Raw genomic sequence first — 14593 nt, 5'->3', positions numbered from 1 at the left:
CATAAGCTTCGGCGCAAGTTATTTCTGCAATAATTTTCTCTTCTAAATACAAAGAGATAGCTTGCATCAAATTGTTTACCGAAACATTCGATAAATAGGTGGCATTTTTCGCACAAGTTTTTAAATGTGAATTAATTTCTGGATCACCCATTTCATTTCCAAGAAATCTTATCATTGATTCAAAATTTTCTGAAACAGCCCAGTGTTTTTTAATCATAAAGTAAAGTACTTTAATAAATTTCACTAATAATTTTTCATTTGCACTCCTTTTTTCTTCTTCAACTTTTTTTGATCCCAATTCAATTTTCTGAAGAATAGAAGGACCTTGTATGGACTTTAACGAAGTTATTGCTTCGTTATGTTTAGTACTATTCTCGTGCATACGGATGCATCTAGTAGGATGACCCAAAAAATCCACGCCCTTGTTGCACCAAGGCCCATCCTTATAAAAAAGAGAGCATATTTTGCAAAGATACCCTTCAGCAGAAACACTGAAATACATCCAAGGAAAAGATTTTTCAAGAGCAGAAATATTTTTTGGATACATATTTTTCACTTTTGTTGCCGTAGTTTGTTTCTTTTGAAAGCTTATTTCTTCATCATTGACATCAGATAAATCTCTATCATCTATTTGAAAAGCATCTAAAATCGGCGCAACACTAGAAACAGTAGAATTTGTTTTCATTTTACAAGTTTCGGATGAAACAGATTCCTCTTCGAAACTTAAGTCGACTTGAACACTCGAAGCATTTTCCTCATTAGTATTGCTGTTTTCAAAAGCCACAGAGAAAACTGGAGAAATGGGTTCAACAACTTCGTTAGAAGTACTAGGAATAACCTTTTCAGCGTTAGTTTCATTCTCGCTAACGTCGGAATTTCGGTTTGTTTCGGCAAATTTGAAAAAATTCTTAATTGATTCAGTCCCTTTGCTATCGCTTTTTCGTAAACGTTTGATATAATAGCTCGAATTTCGACTTCCTGTAAAGTTAACAGAGGGAGGGCCTCGTCGTTTCATTTTAAACTTAGCAGAAAAAAAAAGCTCGCTATAATATGGCGATCCAAAGATCCCTTTCTAGAGCATCAGAAGGGAAAGAAATACTCCTAATTTTTCTATTCTCATTTGAGAAAAAAAAAAAAAATCGGCAATGATTGGTTGGCTACAACTAGAATTACAAATTAATAAAAAGAAATAAAATAAAAAAAATTCCAAAATATCAGAAAATTAAAATATAGTTCGGTGTTCTAGAGGTGTTCTTCCTTTCATTTTTTTAAAGAACACCATATTTTATTTTGTAATAAAATATGACTGCGAGTGGGGATTTTATTACAGATTTGTACAAATGAATTCAATCATTGCGGATTTCGCTTTTATATATATATTTTATTTTTTTTTTAAATTTGGGGTGATATATGAAATTGAGCACAAATGATATTGAGCACGCGAAGTTCGAATAGCGCATTTAAGGAATCACTCTTTGATACGTTCGGCTTTCGCCGATATCATAGTTATTTTATGTGGTGGTTAAATCGATTTTGCTACGAATTTTTAACTTGTCAAAAAAAAAATTCCCTATATTTTTCTTTTTACAATTTTATGACACCAAAAAATCAAATCTCGCATTCGATTATTTACTTTGAATGTGATGATTTCATCGAGTTTTTTTTTTTTTTCCAGACTTCTCGGCAGTTTTTGCTAGTGCTACTGATTTTTACGTGGGTTTTAAAATTGCGATATTTGTCTGCATCGACGAGTGAAATTCGAATCATGCATTTAAATAATCACTTTTTGATTCACGCGATTTGCACCAATAATATCGTAAGTCCATGTGATATTTTGATTGTATTTTTGGTAATTATTGATATTGATTTTTATATGGTTTTTAAATATCCCGATATATTTCAGACAATCTAAGAAACTCGAATCGAGCCTTTGAGTATTTATTTTTTGACGCTTTTTTGAGTACTTACTTCTAAATTTTTTTTCCCTTACCAGTTTTTTTGGTTGTGATTGCTTTTGATTTCCACATAGTTTTAAAAATCCAATATTTTTAATACGGTGTTATTTATTATAACAACAGAATATTGAACCGAAACACGCATTTTTGTAACCCCTTTTAAGAGTCTGATTCGTGTGATTTCGTCGTCTATCCTTCTTTTTTAAAGTTACTGTCAAGATTTAACGATTTTTAATTATTTTTGTTTAATGTAATGATGATTTACAAAATTCGAAAGATGACATAATTAGTGCCTTTTTCCGACTACAAAATGCGAAATACTAGAATAATAACACTAGAATAAAAAACATATAACATTTACAGTTGATATAAATATATACTATATATAGAATATATATATATAGCAAGAAATGTCCAAAACAATTCTGCCACAGGGTTTAAGTTTCAAGAATAACATTTATTAAGGATTTTTTTTTAAAAATAAATAAATAAATAAATAAATGTTGCTTTTCGGCCGAATATTCGGTATTCCGCCAAATCACTATTCGTTACATCACCAGTTCTTAGAAGGCCGCTGACGGGGTGTGGGGGAAGCATTTTCCATAGATTGCAACGATTGGGGGGTTTGCATGGAAGTAACGCTTTTTCTTCCACGGCAATTGAGGACGATTCTGTTGACGTTCTTTTTCTCCCACGAGGTTTCGGGGGCCAGGCAGGAGGAAGTAAAGCGCTCTTCTTACAAACCGGGTGGGTAGCGAATTCTTCTACGTCATAATAGCTATCTGCAGGAGGGTTCCATTGCAAGTCGAAACGCGTAGTTTACCCGGAATTTATAATTTTATACATCTGATATAAAATTTTAAAAGACGTGTTGGAAAATCTTAATTTAAAAAAAAAAAAAAAAAAAGAAACGTATTTTGTGAAACTACCGTTTTTCTTAAAGTTGAATTTGTGAAAGTACCGTTTGATCGAACGGTGAATTTGTGAAGGTACCGCTAAACGGTAGTAAATTTGCCCTGGACAGACCCCTGGTGCTGCACTTGTGAAATGAAAATAAAGTAGCACTAATACTCTGTTATAATTTAAACGTTGCAGCTTAGCTTTTTAAAAGGCAAATCTTACAGCTTCCGATTTATTTCTTTTATTTATTGTTACGCATACATGTGAAAACTTGTGTGTTCCTTACAAAGCCGGCTTATAAAACCTTTGTCAATTTGAAGAACAGATAGTAGGGGAGAGTGGGATCAATTGTAACAGGGTACGATTGTAACAAAGCAAAAATTTCGAGTGTCGGGTTCTAGATTTGGTTCCTATGTGGCGCACAAGGTGTATTTAATAAATCTACATGTACACCCCTGCTGGCAACCATTTTTATGTACTTTTGAAAGAGTTACATCACAAAAGATATTTTCACGCTACGGAAGTACTTTTTTTGGTATTAGAATATTATATTGTAACAAAGTAATTTTGTTTAAACAACCAAAAATTATTAACCGAATATGTAAGTGGACCCCTAATTAACATTTCAATGAAAAAAAATTTGTTTTGTTAATTAACTAGATTATTTTTAACAAATGAAGCTGAAATAGCGTCTTGGGGACGATTGTAACAATAAGAAAAGGGACGATTGTAACAGCTGAAAATAAATATGTTTACAAACCATTACTTAACTCTTTAAGAACCACCAATAGTTTCCTATATCATTTATATTATGTTGTATGTGCATTATTTTATTTGTCACCTTTCACAGCATAAATTAAAATAACCCTTAAAGTTAAATGTTTAACCCTTTAGGTCTCTGTTCATTATTATTTTTACTCCTAAAATATCACTACTATTTTGATCAATAAAAAAATATATCACAACTATGATAATATGTATAATTAACTATGTTTTAGTTGAATTTATGAACTGTTACAATTGACCCCGTAAGTGGGGACAATTGTAACAAGTGCACGACTGTCAAAAATTGTTAATAACTAATATAATAACATTTAAAATAAGGTATTTATTTTTTTTCTAGTAGAGGATAGTCTACTTTACTCGTCTGTCAATTAATACTAATAATATATTGGATTTTTTGTTAGTTAAAAATAGTTAAGTAAAAAAATTTTACAATTGACCCCACTCTCCCCTACTAATTAGAGAAGAACTTCGCAAAAATACAGCCAAAGTTGAAGGGGGATTTAAACCCGATGCTTTAGGCTACAGAGTGTTTGTAGAATAAGCGAAAGCAAGCAGGCTCATTACAGCTTTCGAATAAATTTGCTAATTTAAAGTAAATTGTTCATTCAATGTATTAAATTAAAGTAATCTTCTATTGCAAACAATACTCTTCATCTGAAGAATGAGTTGGCGATAAATTCAAAATAAAAGTTGCAGTTTTCTGTAATTTATAAATTAATAATTTTTTCAAAATAGACAAAATAAATTTTGTACATGATTTTAGAGCCTAGAAAAATATACGTCAAAAATTAATTGGAATATGAAATATTGGATTATTAAAAGAAGAAAAGAAGGGGAAAAAAAGGATAAAAAAATTTTAAGAAGTTATGTTAAAAAAAAATACTAATAGCTTTAAACATGATTAAATAATAATCCGATAATTTATAAATTAATACTTATCTCAAAATAGACAAAATAAATTTTGTACATGATTTTAAAACCTAGAACTGTGTCTATAAAAGATGAATTGGCGTGAAACACTAATTGATAGTTAGTATAAAAAGAAGAAAAGAAAAAAAAGGAAATTTAAGAAATTAAGTTTAAAAAAGAACTAATAGCTTTAAACATGAAATAATAATAATCGCATAATTTATAAATTAATAATTATATCAAAATAGACTAAAAAAAATTTGTACATGATTTTAAAACCTAGAAAGGTGTCTATAAAAGATGAATTGGCGAGAAACACTAATTGATAGTTAGTATGAGAAGAAGAAAAGAAAAAAAAGGAAATAAATTTTAAGAAATTAAGTTTAAAAAAAGAACTAATAGCTTTAAACATGAACTAATAATAATCGTATAATTTATAAATTAATAATTATATCAGAATAGACTAAATAAATTTTGTACATGATTTTAAAACCTAGAAAAGTATCTATAAAAGATGAATTGGCTCGAAACACTAATTGATAGTTAGTATAAAAAGAAGAAAAGGAAATAAATTTTAAGAAATTAAGTTTAAAAAAGAACTAATAGTTTTAAACATGAACTAATAATAATCGTATAATTCATAAATTAATAATTATATCAAAGTAGACTAAATAAATTTTGTACATGATTTTAAAACCTAGAGAAGTATCTATAGAAGATGAATTGGCTCGAAACACTAATTGATAGTTAGTATAAAAAGAGGAAAAGGAAATAAATTTTAGGAAATTAAGATTAAAAAAGAACTAATAGCTTTAAAAATGAACTAATAATAATCGTATGATTTATAAATTAATAATTATATCAGAATAGAATAAATAAATTTTGTACATGATTTTAAAACCTAGAAAAGTATCTATAAAAGATGAATTGGCTCGAAACACTAATTGATAGTTAGTATAAAAGGAAGGAAAGGAAATAAATTTTAAGAAATTAAGTTTAAAAAAGAACTAATAGCTTTAAACATGAACTAATAATAATCGTATAATTTATAAATTAATAATTATATCAAAATAGACTAAATAAATTTTGTACATGATTTTAAAACCTAGAAAAGTATCTATAAAAGATGAATAGGAATATAAAATATCGGAATATAAAAAGAAACAAAAAGGGTAAAAAATTTTAAGAAATTAAATTAAGAAAAACTAATAGCTTTAAATATGAACAAAATGGACATTTAAGAATTAAATATACTTGATATCCACTCACCCGTGCCCGAGTCTCTTAAAAACCAAACAAACAATTATGGAATGATCTACGATCCTTAGATTCAATGTAGCCTGTCCATCTAAAAGTCGACCAATTTCATCAAGATCGACTTCGCCTTCATTATTCACGAATTCTCTCAGAAAATTCGATAAAATAGTAGGCGTAACGCTACAGGCCTCCCTCGCTTGCAATGAATACATCAATCTTGACCCTCTCTAATCATTAGTTGATTTCTCGCAATGCTATAGATTTCTTATTGTTTATTCATACATTGTTTGCTACTCAAAACAACAAGAAGTTTTAATTAAAGATCGGTAAGGATTCGACATATTTTCACTTGGATTGATTTAGAGATTTGTTATGGGACAGTTATCGAGTAGTTGGGACTGTTTCCAAGAAGAAAAAAACATCCAAAAAGGAAGAGAAAATTATTCGAACTTTCACAAATATCTATTTATTGTTTAGAGAAACCGGCTGTAAAGTTTATGTACAAAGTCCTGGTCAAATTAATGTACAAAGTACATTATTTTGAAAATTAATGTAATGTCAAATTTATGTACAAAGTCCTGATCGATTATGTAAAGTCCTGGTCAAACTATTAGACGCACTGTAAAATTCTATGTAAAATCTTAATTATCAAGTGATAATATACAGCTTTATTGTTTTTACACGACTGAAACCGGTTTGCACTTGCGTACGTTCGCGTATCAATTGGTAAAATTAGACGATATATCATATAAATTCGATGATTCGATAAATTAGACGGCATATTATATAAATATAGAATATTTATTATATCAGGTATTATATTAGTATGTTATAATAATTTCAAAAACTATTAGATGCACTGAAGTGTTTTAATAATTCCATGTTTCGCACGAATTTATATGCAATAATTTTATATTTAAACAAACATGTAATGGGTTTTAATTCAAGAGATTTTTCATATGCTTCCTATTTGTACTTATTTTTAACGTACTGCATTAGAATGTTAACCAACTGATACACGAACATAAACAAGTACAAACCGGTTTCAGTTGCTTAAAAACAATTAGGCTGTATAGTATCACCTGATAATTAAGATTTTACGTGAAATCTTATAGTGCGTCTAATAATTTGACTAGCGACTGTATATATTATTTTAATTTTTACATTACTAGGCCAGAAGAAGAAAAAAAATGAAAGCGTATATTTAAGAATTATTAGCAATTTCTCTATAATTAATAGACAGATTTCGTTCCATTTAAAGTTACAATTCCCTAAAATGATGTAAGAATTTGTATACTTCAATATTAAAACTTATTTCGACTATCATAAAAATAAAGTAATAAAATATAATACAGATATATTTTAAAAAATTATGTTTGCATGGAATTGTCTTTGAATACAAAAATTTTAAAATTACGTATAGATATTTTTGCATTTTTTTAAAAAAGCAACTTAATATTTGGCGTAATTCGGTCACGTTAACAACAAGTGGTTCAAACTTTCCACTGGTCTATAGGGACCCTATTTCCCAGGTAGAGGGTACCCCCCCCCCCTCTACATTTTTTGAAAGTCAGAAATTCTAACCCGTCGTAAAAAAATAAATGTTTATTCACAGAAAGTACTGTTTTATGTCGGATTTCGTAACTTAAATATCATATGCACTAATTAATTAGCGTATTTTGAGGTCATACCCATGCTCCCGTGCAATTGAAAAATCAACGTAAGCGAGAGAAAAAAATTCGACCCTAAAATTTCAACAAAAATTTCCCAAGTGCCGGATGAGCCGGATAAGCAGCATTAAAGGGGTTGAAGAAAAAACAGAATCGATTATATTTCACAAGACCTATCTAAATGTTACTGATCTTAGTTATATAACCAAGAATTAATAAAACTATGTAAGCTTATGTTTTTATTTTTCTCCTCATCATGCTTCTTTTTATTAAAAAAAATTTTCTCAAAATCACTGTGCTTAAAAAGTAATAAACAGATAATAATAAAAAGTATAATAAGTAATAAAGATTTTGCGCCGACCGGCCTGTGTAGGGGGCAGGGAACTGTCCTTGCATCAGAAAGGTTCTGGGTTCGATTCCCGGGCAAGGTATGGATGTTCTTTCCTTCTCTGTACTATCTGTCATCACTGCGGGAGCGACGTTGGCCCACCTAATATGGTGCCCCTGAAAGAGAAGCCAACAAAATCGCCCTGTAAATGCCTGAATTGGCGGATGTTAACACAGGTAGACATTGGGGGGATAAAAATTAAAAAAGAAAAGATTATGCACTTGCCGATGATGCTTAATATTTCTGACAACTATATTTTGTGAATAATGATAAGTTACGTTGTATCCGTAAGTTATTATATGAGGTAAATACTTCCTTGTTTATAATAAGCAATATTTCTGACTATCTTTTTCATACTTGAAATAAAAAAATTTATGTATATGTAAGAATTTAATAACATTCATTGTCGGCAAATTAATATGTACAGTGAGCGAAAATAAAGGAATCACTTTGAATAACTTTCGATCTAATGATTGGATTTTCACGTACAAGGACTCAATCTTAATGGTTCGAGGGGGTGTTCTCAAACATAATAATTACTGCAGACGTTATCTTAAGTTGCAAAATTAAGCACAAAAACGCACTTTCTCTGAATAAATGTACCTGTTTATAGGTGGATCTGGATTCCATACTCTCAAAGTATCGTGGATAGCTGCAATCTGGGAAATATGGTCACAGTAGTTTGGTCGGTAGAGCGGTTAAAAAATTGGACACTTAAATACTTTTTTTTAAACTTTTTGCGTTTCTCATCATATCTTGAGGACTTTTAAACGAATTGAAAAAAATTTTGATCACACTTGTAAAATATCGCTCGTCGAAAGATAATTCCATCATTAAAAAAAATTACAATTATTTATTATTTTTTATTATTTCATTTAATGATAGTTGAAACGTGTTCATGTGAACGTGAGTTCGAAACCCGTCTGTTGATTAATCCCTGTGTCTTAAATGGTGACTGGTGCACGTTAAATCTGTCCGATTCACAAAGTACTTCAAGTTCTCATAACATATTGATACCTCTAGGGATACTGAATTGGAGATTGATCGTTCTCTGCTTTTAGACAAAGTAAAGATCTGTGGATGAATGAAGGGAGTATGATGGGATCCTCAACTGTAAAACGGATTGTGACGTGTGAGTGACTGAAGTCATATTCTTGGCCTTAGATGGTCCCACTGAAAAAAACAAGAAACGCGCACCTTTTGTCTGTATCGACGAGACATCGGCATCGCTGGTCGATACGGACGCATCATCGGAAAGCGACAGCTCTATCCCCTAAGCCAGGGATAGGCAAACTGCGGCCCGCGGGCCAACTGTGGCCCGTAGGAAGGTTTTATCCGGCCCGTGGATAGAATTTTAATTTTCCGTTCCGTGGCGAATATAAGCAAGATACATTATACATCCATTATTTTGTTTACTTTGTTCAAAGCTATTTTTTTTCTTTCTTTTTTAACTAAGTACTGATGACGTTCATACTTTCTCTACTTTTGTTCTACGAAACATGAATTGATGGAAATAGTTAGTACAGACAGCTTCAATTGGAAAAATGTTAAAAGCAGAAGTTCTTTAAAGAATAGCCACAGATTAGTTCTAACCAGTGCATTTTAAGTTCCAACGAGCGGATTTTTCTGCCGGTGCGAGTTCTAACATCATTTATTGAGTATGGAAAGATTGCACGCTATTGTTGTTTCGAAACATTCCAAAGTTTGAGTATTGAAAATCATTACCAAAAGCTAGTTTCCAAAATTTAATATCTCATGCATAGAAAATCAGTGCTATGTATGCTTCATCTTATAAATGTGATCAAGTGTTTCAACTATGAACCTTAGAAAAAATCATTTCAGAAGTAGACCAACAGAGAAGCATTTAGCCTAGTTCCTTAAAATGAGCACATCTCACTTCGAGCCTCAATATAAGGAACTCTTAAAAATGAAATCACAATTTCATTCATCTCATTAAATATTTAAATTAAAACTTGTATATCGTTTTTTTTTATTTCAGAAATTTTTAATCGGCCCACTAAACTTTTTTCTCTCGATTTTTTGCCCTCGACCAAAGCAGTTTGCTCATCCCTGCCCTAAGTCATCACGGCTCGTTTTAACATATATTTTATATTTTTTAACCGTCGTTGAACAGTCTACCCAATTTTATGGGTTTGCGGCTGCTAATAATCAACTCCGTAGCCTTGAAAATTTGAACCCAACCCAGAAGACAGGGGAATTCCTGGAGAGAGTATTGAGAGAAGTTTGCCTTTGTGGAAGACGTTTTGATGGAACCAACCCGCATTTGCATTACTTGTAGAGGAAAACCATCAGAACCTCCCACGGTTAACCTGACAGCAAAGGAACTCTAACACATGATACGTCTACCAGTGAGGAAATTTCTCGTCAGTACTATGGTCGGTGCAAGCCGGATGCGGATTCGTGTCGACCAACCATCGGTGGGATTCGAACCCGGTTCACCTCACTGGAGGATGAACGTTCTATATCCCCTGAGCAATTGCTGCTCCGTTTTAATACATAAGTAACTTTTATAACCACACCATTCTGACGCTTTTAAAACAATATATAGGCGAAATACTAATCGGTGAGCAGTTCGTCTGCCTGCGCCTATATGGATTCAATTCCCCCCAGTTTCCAAATTGTTTTCCACCTGCAAGTATGTGCCGCTCCATGGCTGCGGCGCATTACATTGAAATAACATTTTTCAAATTCGACTTAGCAAACAGGCTTAAAAAAACATTCCACAACAGCCCGTTGTGGGCCAGAGAAGTTATGGAGGTTAAGGCTCGACAATTTCCTGATCAACAACATGATTACGGCAATGTGGTTTGTATTGCACACTGACAGCTTTTATTTTTCAGACAAGCTGGTACTCCTCGAAGTTAAGCTGAGTTGGGTTCAAACAACTGGGGACAGAAACCAAGTTCTTCATAATGACTATTTAGAGCTTTACCCACTGAACATTTGGGCTAAATAAGCTCTTCTGTTGATTTTTCATAAGAAATACTTTTTTTTAATATTAAATTAATTTATTTTAAAGATAAGGAGAAATTTGCAAAAAGTAATAGTAAAATATAATTAAATTATAATAATATCAAAAGCATTTTTTTTTCGTTACGTGTTCTAAATGGTGTCTTGGGATATTCATCCACTTTTAGATGCACGTGGAGAATTTTTTTTTAATTTTTTTCCTCACAAGCGCTGTATAAAGCAACTACTTCAATTACTCTTATCTGGCGCAGTTTTTATTATTATTTTTTTTAATTTTAAAGCAATAATTTCGTTATCAGTTTAAAATCGATTCAAATGCTTTGTTTAATTTTTTTTAAATATTTAAGCTATAGCAAAAGTGGCACTAGACCTAGTATATATTTCGGACATTTACCAAAGTTCTAGTCATACTAGGTCTGGTTAAATTCCACTGCCCGGTATACCCTACTGATGTTTTTTTTCACTGATGTTTTTTTAAGATCAAGTGCCACTGCCCGGTATACATTTGCCCGGTATACCCTACACTGAACCTTTTTTAAGGCCAAGTGCCACTGAACGGTATAAATTTGCCCGATACTCCGAACACAGATGTTCGTTCTAATCTATCGTCAGTAAGTATTAAAATATCGAATAAATATAATTATATCCACGAATAAATTAATATCAAATCGGATGTAATAAATATTTCGGACATTCACCAAAGCGACTAATTTGATTGTCAACATTCATTGGTGAAAGTCAACAACCACCGATTTCAGTCATTCATATTAACATGCACATCATTTACATAATAACCTCATCAGGACGATTATTTCATACTTTGCTTAAATAACATCCGGCATTTCAAAAAATAAAAACAATTGGTTTTGTTGGCGATGATCTCGTAAGGTGATAAAGAATCATGCATAGTACAGGTAAGGAAGATTTTAACCTCAAAGGAAAAGTGGATGAATAACCTAAGGAACCGTTCTAAATACACTCAGTTCAAATTTTAACTAAATAATGGAAAAGATGTATTGTTGGATTTGCAAATTCCAAGTATCTAATAACAATCAAAACCTATTAATTTTTAAAATAGTTTCCAAATGAGACAAATAACAATGAGAAAAATCATTGTTAGTCAACTTAACAATATAGTCCTTCCATTTTCTCAAAATCCTCTTACGACTTATTTACGATTACCACCTTCAAAACGTTCTCTGCAATCATGCCTAATATGTTCCGCTACATCTGGAGAAAAATGTAAGTATTATATTTTTCGATTTTATCTTTTAAACTGAAGTAGTACATTAGTTATTACTAAATTGCACTATTCACTTTCAGTTTGAAGTTTCGCTATGAGTACTATAAAGCATAAATAAAGTTAGTTTTGGAAAGTAATAAAGTAAAATTCTGGATGAAAGGTTTTTATTTTATTTTTAAAAAAAGTTTAAAAAAATCCATTGTAGTTAAAACAAGACTAAGAAACAATTTAATATAACATTTGAAATTTACCTTTGTACCTTTTTTGATGCCCTTAAGAAAATCGTGAGCACTAATGAGTTGAATGGGTACGAATAGCGACACTTATTTGAAATGTGTATTGACATACTTTAAAATAAATTTTACAATGTTTGTCATAATAGAAGCAAAAAAATATTTTTGTGGTGATCACAGGGAGAAAAAAGGGGGAAAATGCAATCAAAATTCAGTGAATCATTAATAAGAGAGGAAGGATTAAAAACATCATTTACTGTGATATCAAGGAGAGAAGAGTAATTGTCAAAAACATGTTCCTGTTTTTTCCATCAATAAAAAGGTTTTCATGTTTTTAATCTTAGCTGCCTTAAAAATGCCATAAATGTCTTAGACGGTACAGATTAAGTACTGCGTAAATACCGAATTTCGATCTTTTAATGTGCTTTTGTTCTCAATAAGATTCTAATCATTAATATGCATTCCCTTTTAGCTTGATTTTTGACTATGAGTATGGTTAAGGTCAAACACAAACACTTCTCCTTACTTAAATTATGGGTGATTAATCTGTATAAAAAGAGTCCTAAATTTGTCAGACCATCTTATTCATCCAGAAATTCATTATAGTGCTACTGCAGGATGCTCAAGTCAAGAGTCAACTGTAATGAGTTTTTATTGTCAATTAACTCAAATTAATTGTTTTAATAATTACCTTAATTGTTATTACTAAGTACTAATGAATCAATTTGGAGAAAAAATTTCATCATATTATTCCCATTTATTAAAGGAGAAAATATAATAGAACTAAAAGACTTTTTAGAACTCAAAAATACGTTTAAATTAAAAAAAAGAAGAAGAAGAAGAACACGTGTTTATTTGAAGTGGAGATTTAATTGCTGGTTTAATTGGAGATTAACGGTATTTAATTTGCCTGGAAAAACCATGCAAGATCAGATTTGTCCAGCAAAAAGTACTAATACAAATTCGATCTTGAAAAAAAAATTGTGTGTGTGCTTTATTATTTTTTTTTTTTAATTTCTATCAACGCATACGCAAACAAAAGTTTTGAGCCCTATAGATAAAAAAAAGGACGGAAAATTAAAGTTAAGCTAAATTTGCGATTGTTAGAAAAATTTGTCTATCATTACTTAAAATTTTCAAGAAAAAGAGATATGTAAAAATTTTATTTTTATTTTACATCCTTACAAAAAGGTTTACTTTAAAAATTATTTTAGCACAAAAAAGAAGAAACCCAAAAAGTTATTTCTCCCCAATAAGACTGATGAAGGAAAAGAAAAACTGAAATCCTGTGAAAAAAAACAGTGAACAATGACAACAGCTCACCCGGCAAACGTAGATTTTCATCGAGGGAAAAGATTTTTACAATCAAGAAGATAAAGAGATCCAGACCGACCTTGACGAGCTGGAAGAAGTGAAACTTAATGAAAAGGCAATCAACATCTGCAACAATTCTGAGCTCGCCCAGCAGGAAATAGAATTGAGCCAGGGAAGGGTTTCAGATGATCCAAGTGGATAGTGAGACCAACCTTGAAGAACTAGGAGAAGTGAAACTTGATGAAAAGGCAATCAACATCTGCAACATTTCTGAGCTCGCCCAGCAGGAAATAGAATTGAGCCAGGGAAGGGTTTCAGATGATCAAGTGGATAGTGAAACCAACCTTGAAGAACTAGGAGAAGTGAAATTTAATGAATATGCAATCAACATCTGCAACATTTCTCAGCTCGCCCAGCAGGAAATAGAATTGAGCCAGGGAAGGGTTTCAGATGATCAAGTGGATAGTGAGACCAACCTTGAAGAACTAGGAGAAGTGAAACTTGATGAATATGCAATCAACATCTGTAACATTTCTGAGCTCGCCCAGCAGGAAATAGAATTGAGCCAGGGAAGGGTTTCAGATGATCAAGTGGATAGTAAGACCAACCTTGAAGAACTAGGAGAAGTGAAACTTGATGAAAATGCAATCAACATCTGCAACATTTCTGAGCTCGCCCAGCAGGAAATAGAATTGAGCCAGGGAAGGGTTTCAGATGATCAAGTGGATAGTGAGACCAACCTTGAAGAACTAGGAGAAGTGAAACTTGATGAAAATGCAATCAACATCTGCAACATTTCTGAGCTCGCCCAGCAGGAAATAGAATTGAGCCAGGGAAGAGTTTCAGATGATCAAGTGGATAGTGAGACCAACCTTGAAGAACTAGGAGAAGTGAAACTTGATGAAAATGCAATCAACATCTGCAACATTTCTGAGCTCGCCCAGCAG

The 14593-nt window shown here is 31.5% G+C and overlaps 1 protein-coding gene across 1 annotated transcript in view; it reads left to right on the top strand.

Moving 5' to 3' along the window:
* The first annotated feature begins 13831 nt into the window (after positions 1–13831).
* LOC139426275 (sodium/potassium/calcium exchanger 1-like) overlaps positions 13832–14593 on the top strand; it is a 1893-nt gene continuing 1131 nt past the window's right edge. Inside the window, exon 1 of the mRNA XM_071184475.1 lies at positions 13832–14536. Within this exon, the coding sequence (XP_071040576.1) occupies positions 13832–14536 (705 nt within the window). The remainder of the gene's footprint in view (positions 14537–14593) is intronic.

Source organism: Parasteatoda tepidariorum, chromosome 8 (genome assembly GCF_043381705.1).
Source record: "Parasteatoda tepidariorum isolate YZ-2023 chromosome 8, CAS_Ptep_4.0, whole genome shotgun sequence".
NCBI classification, from domain to species: Eukaryota; Metazoa; Arthropoda; class Arachnida; order Araneae; family Theridiidae; genus Parasteatoda; species Parasteatoda tepidariorum.
Note: the sequence above shows the minus strand (reverse complement) of the source record. Positions and strands in the feature narration are given on the sequence as shown.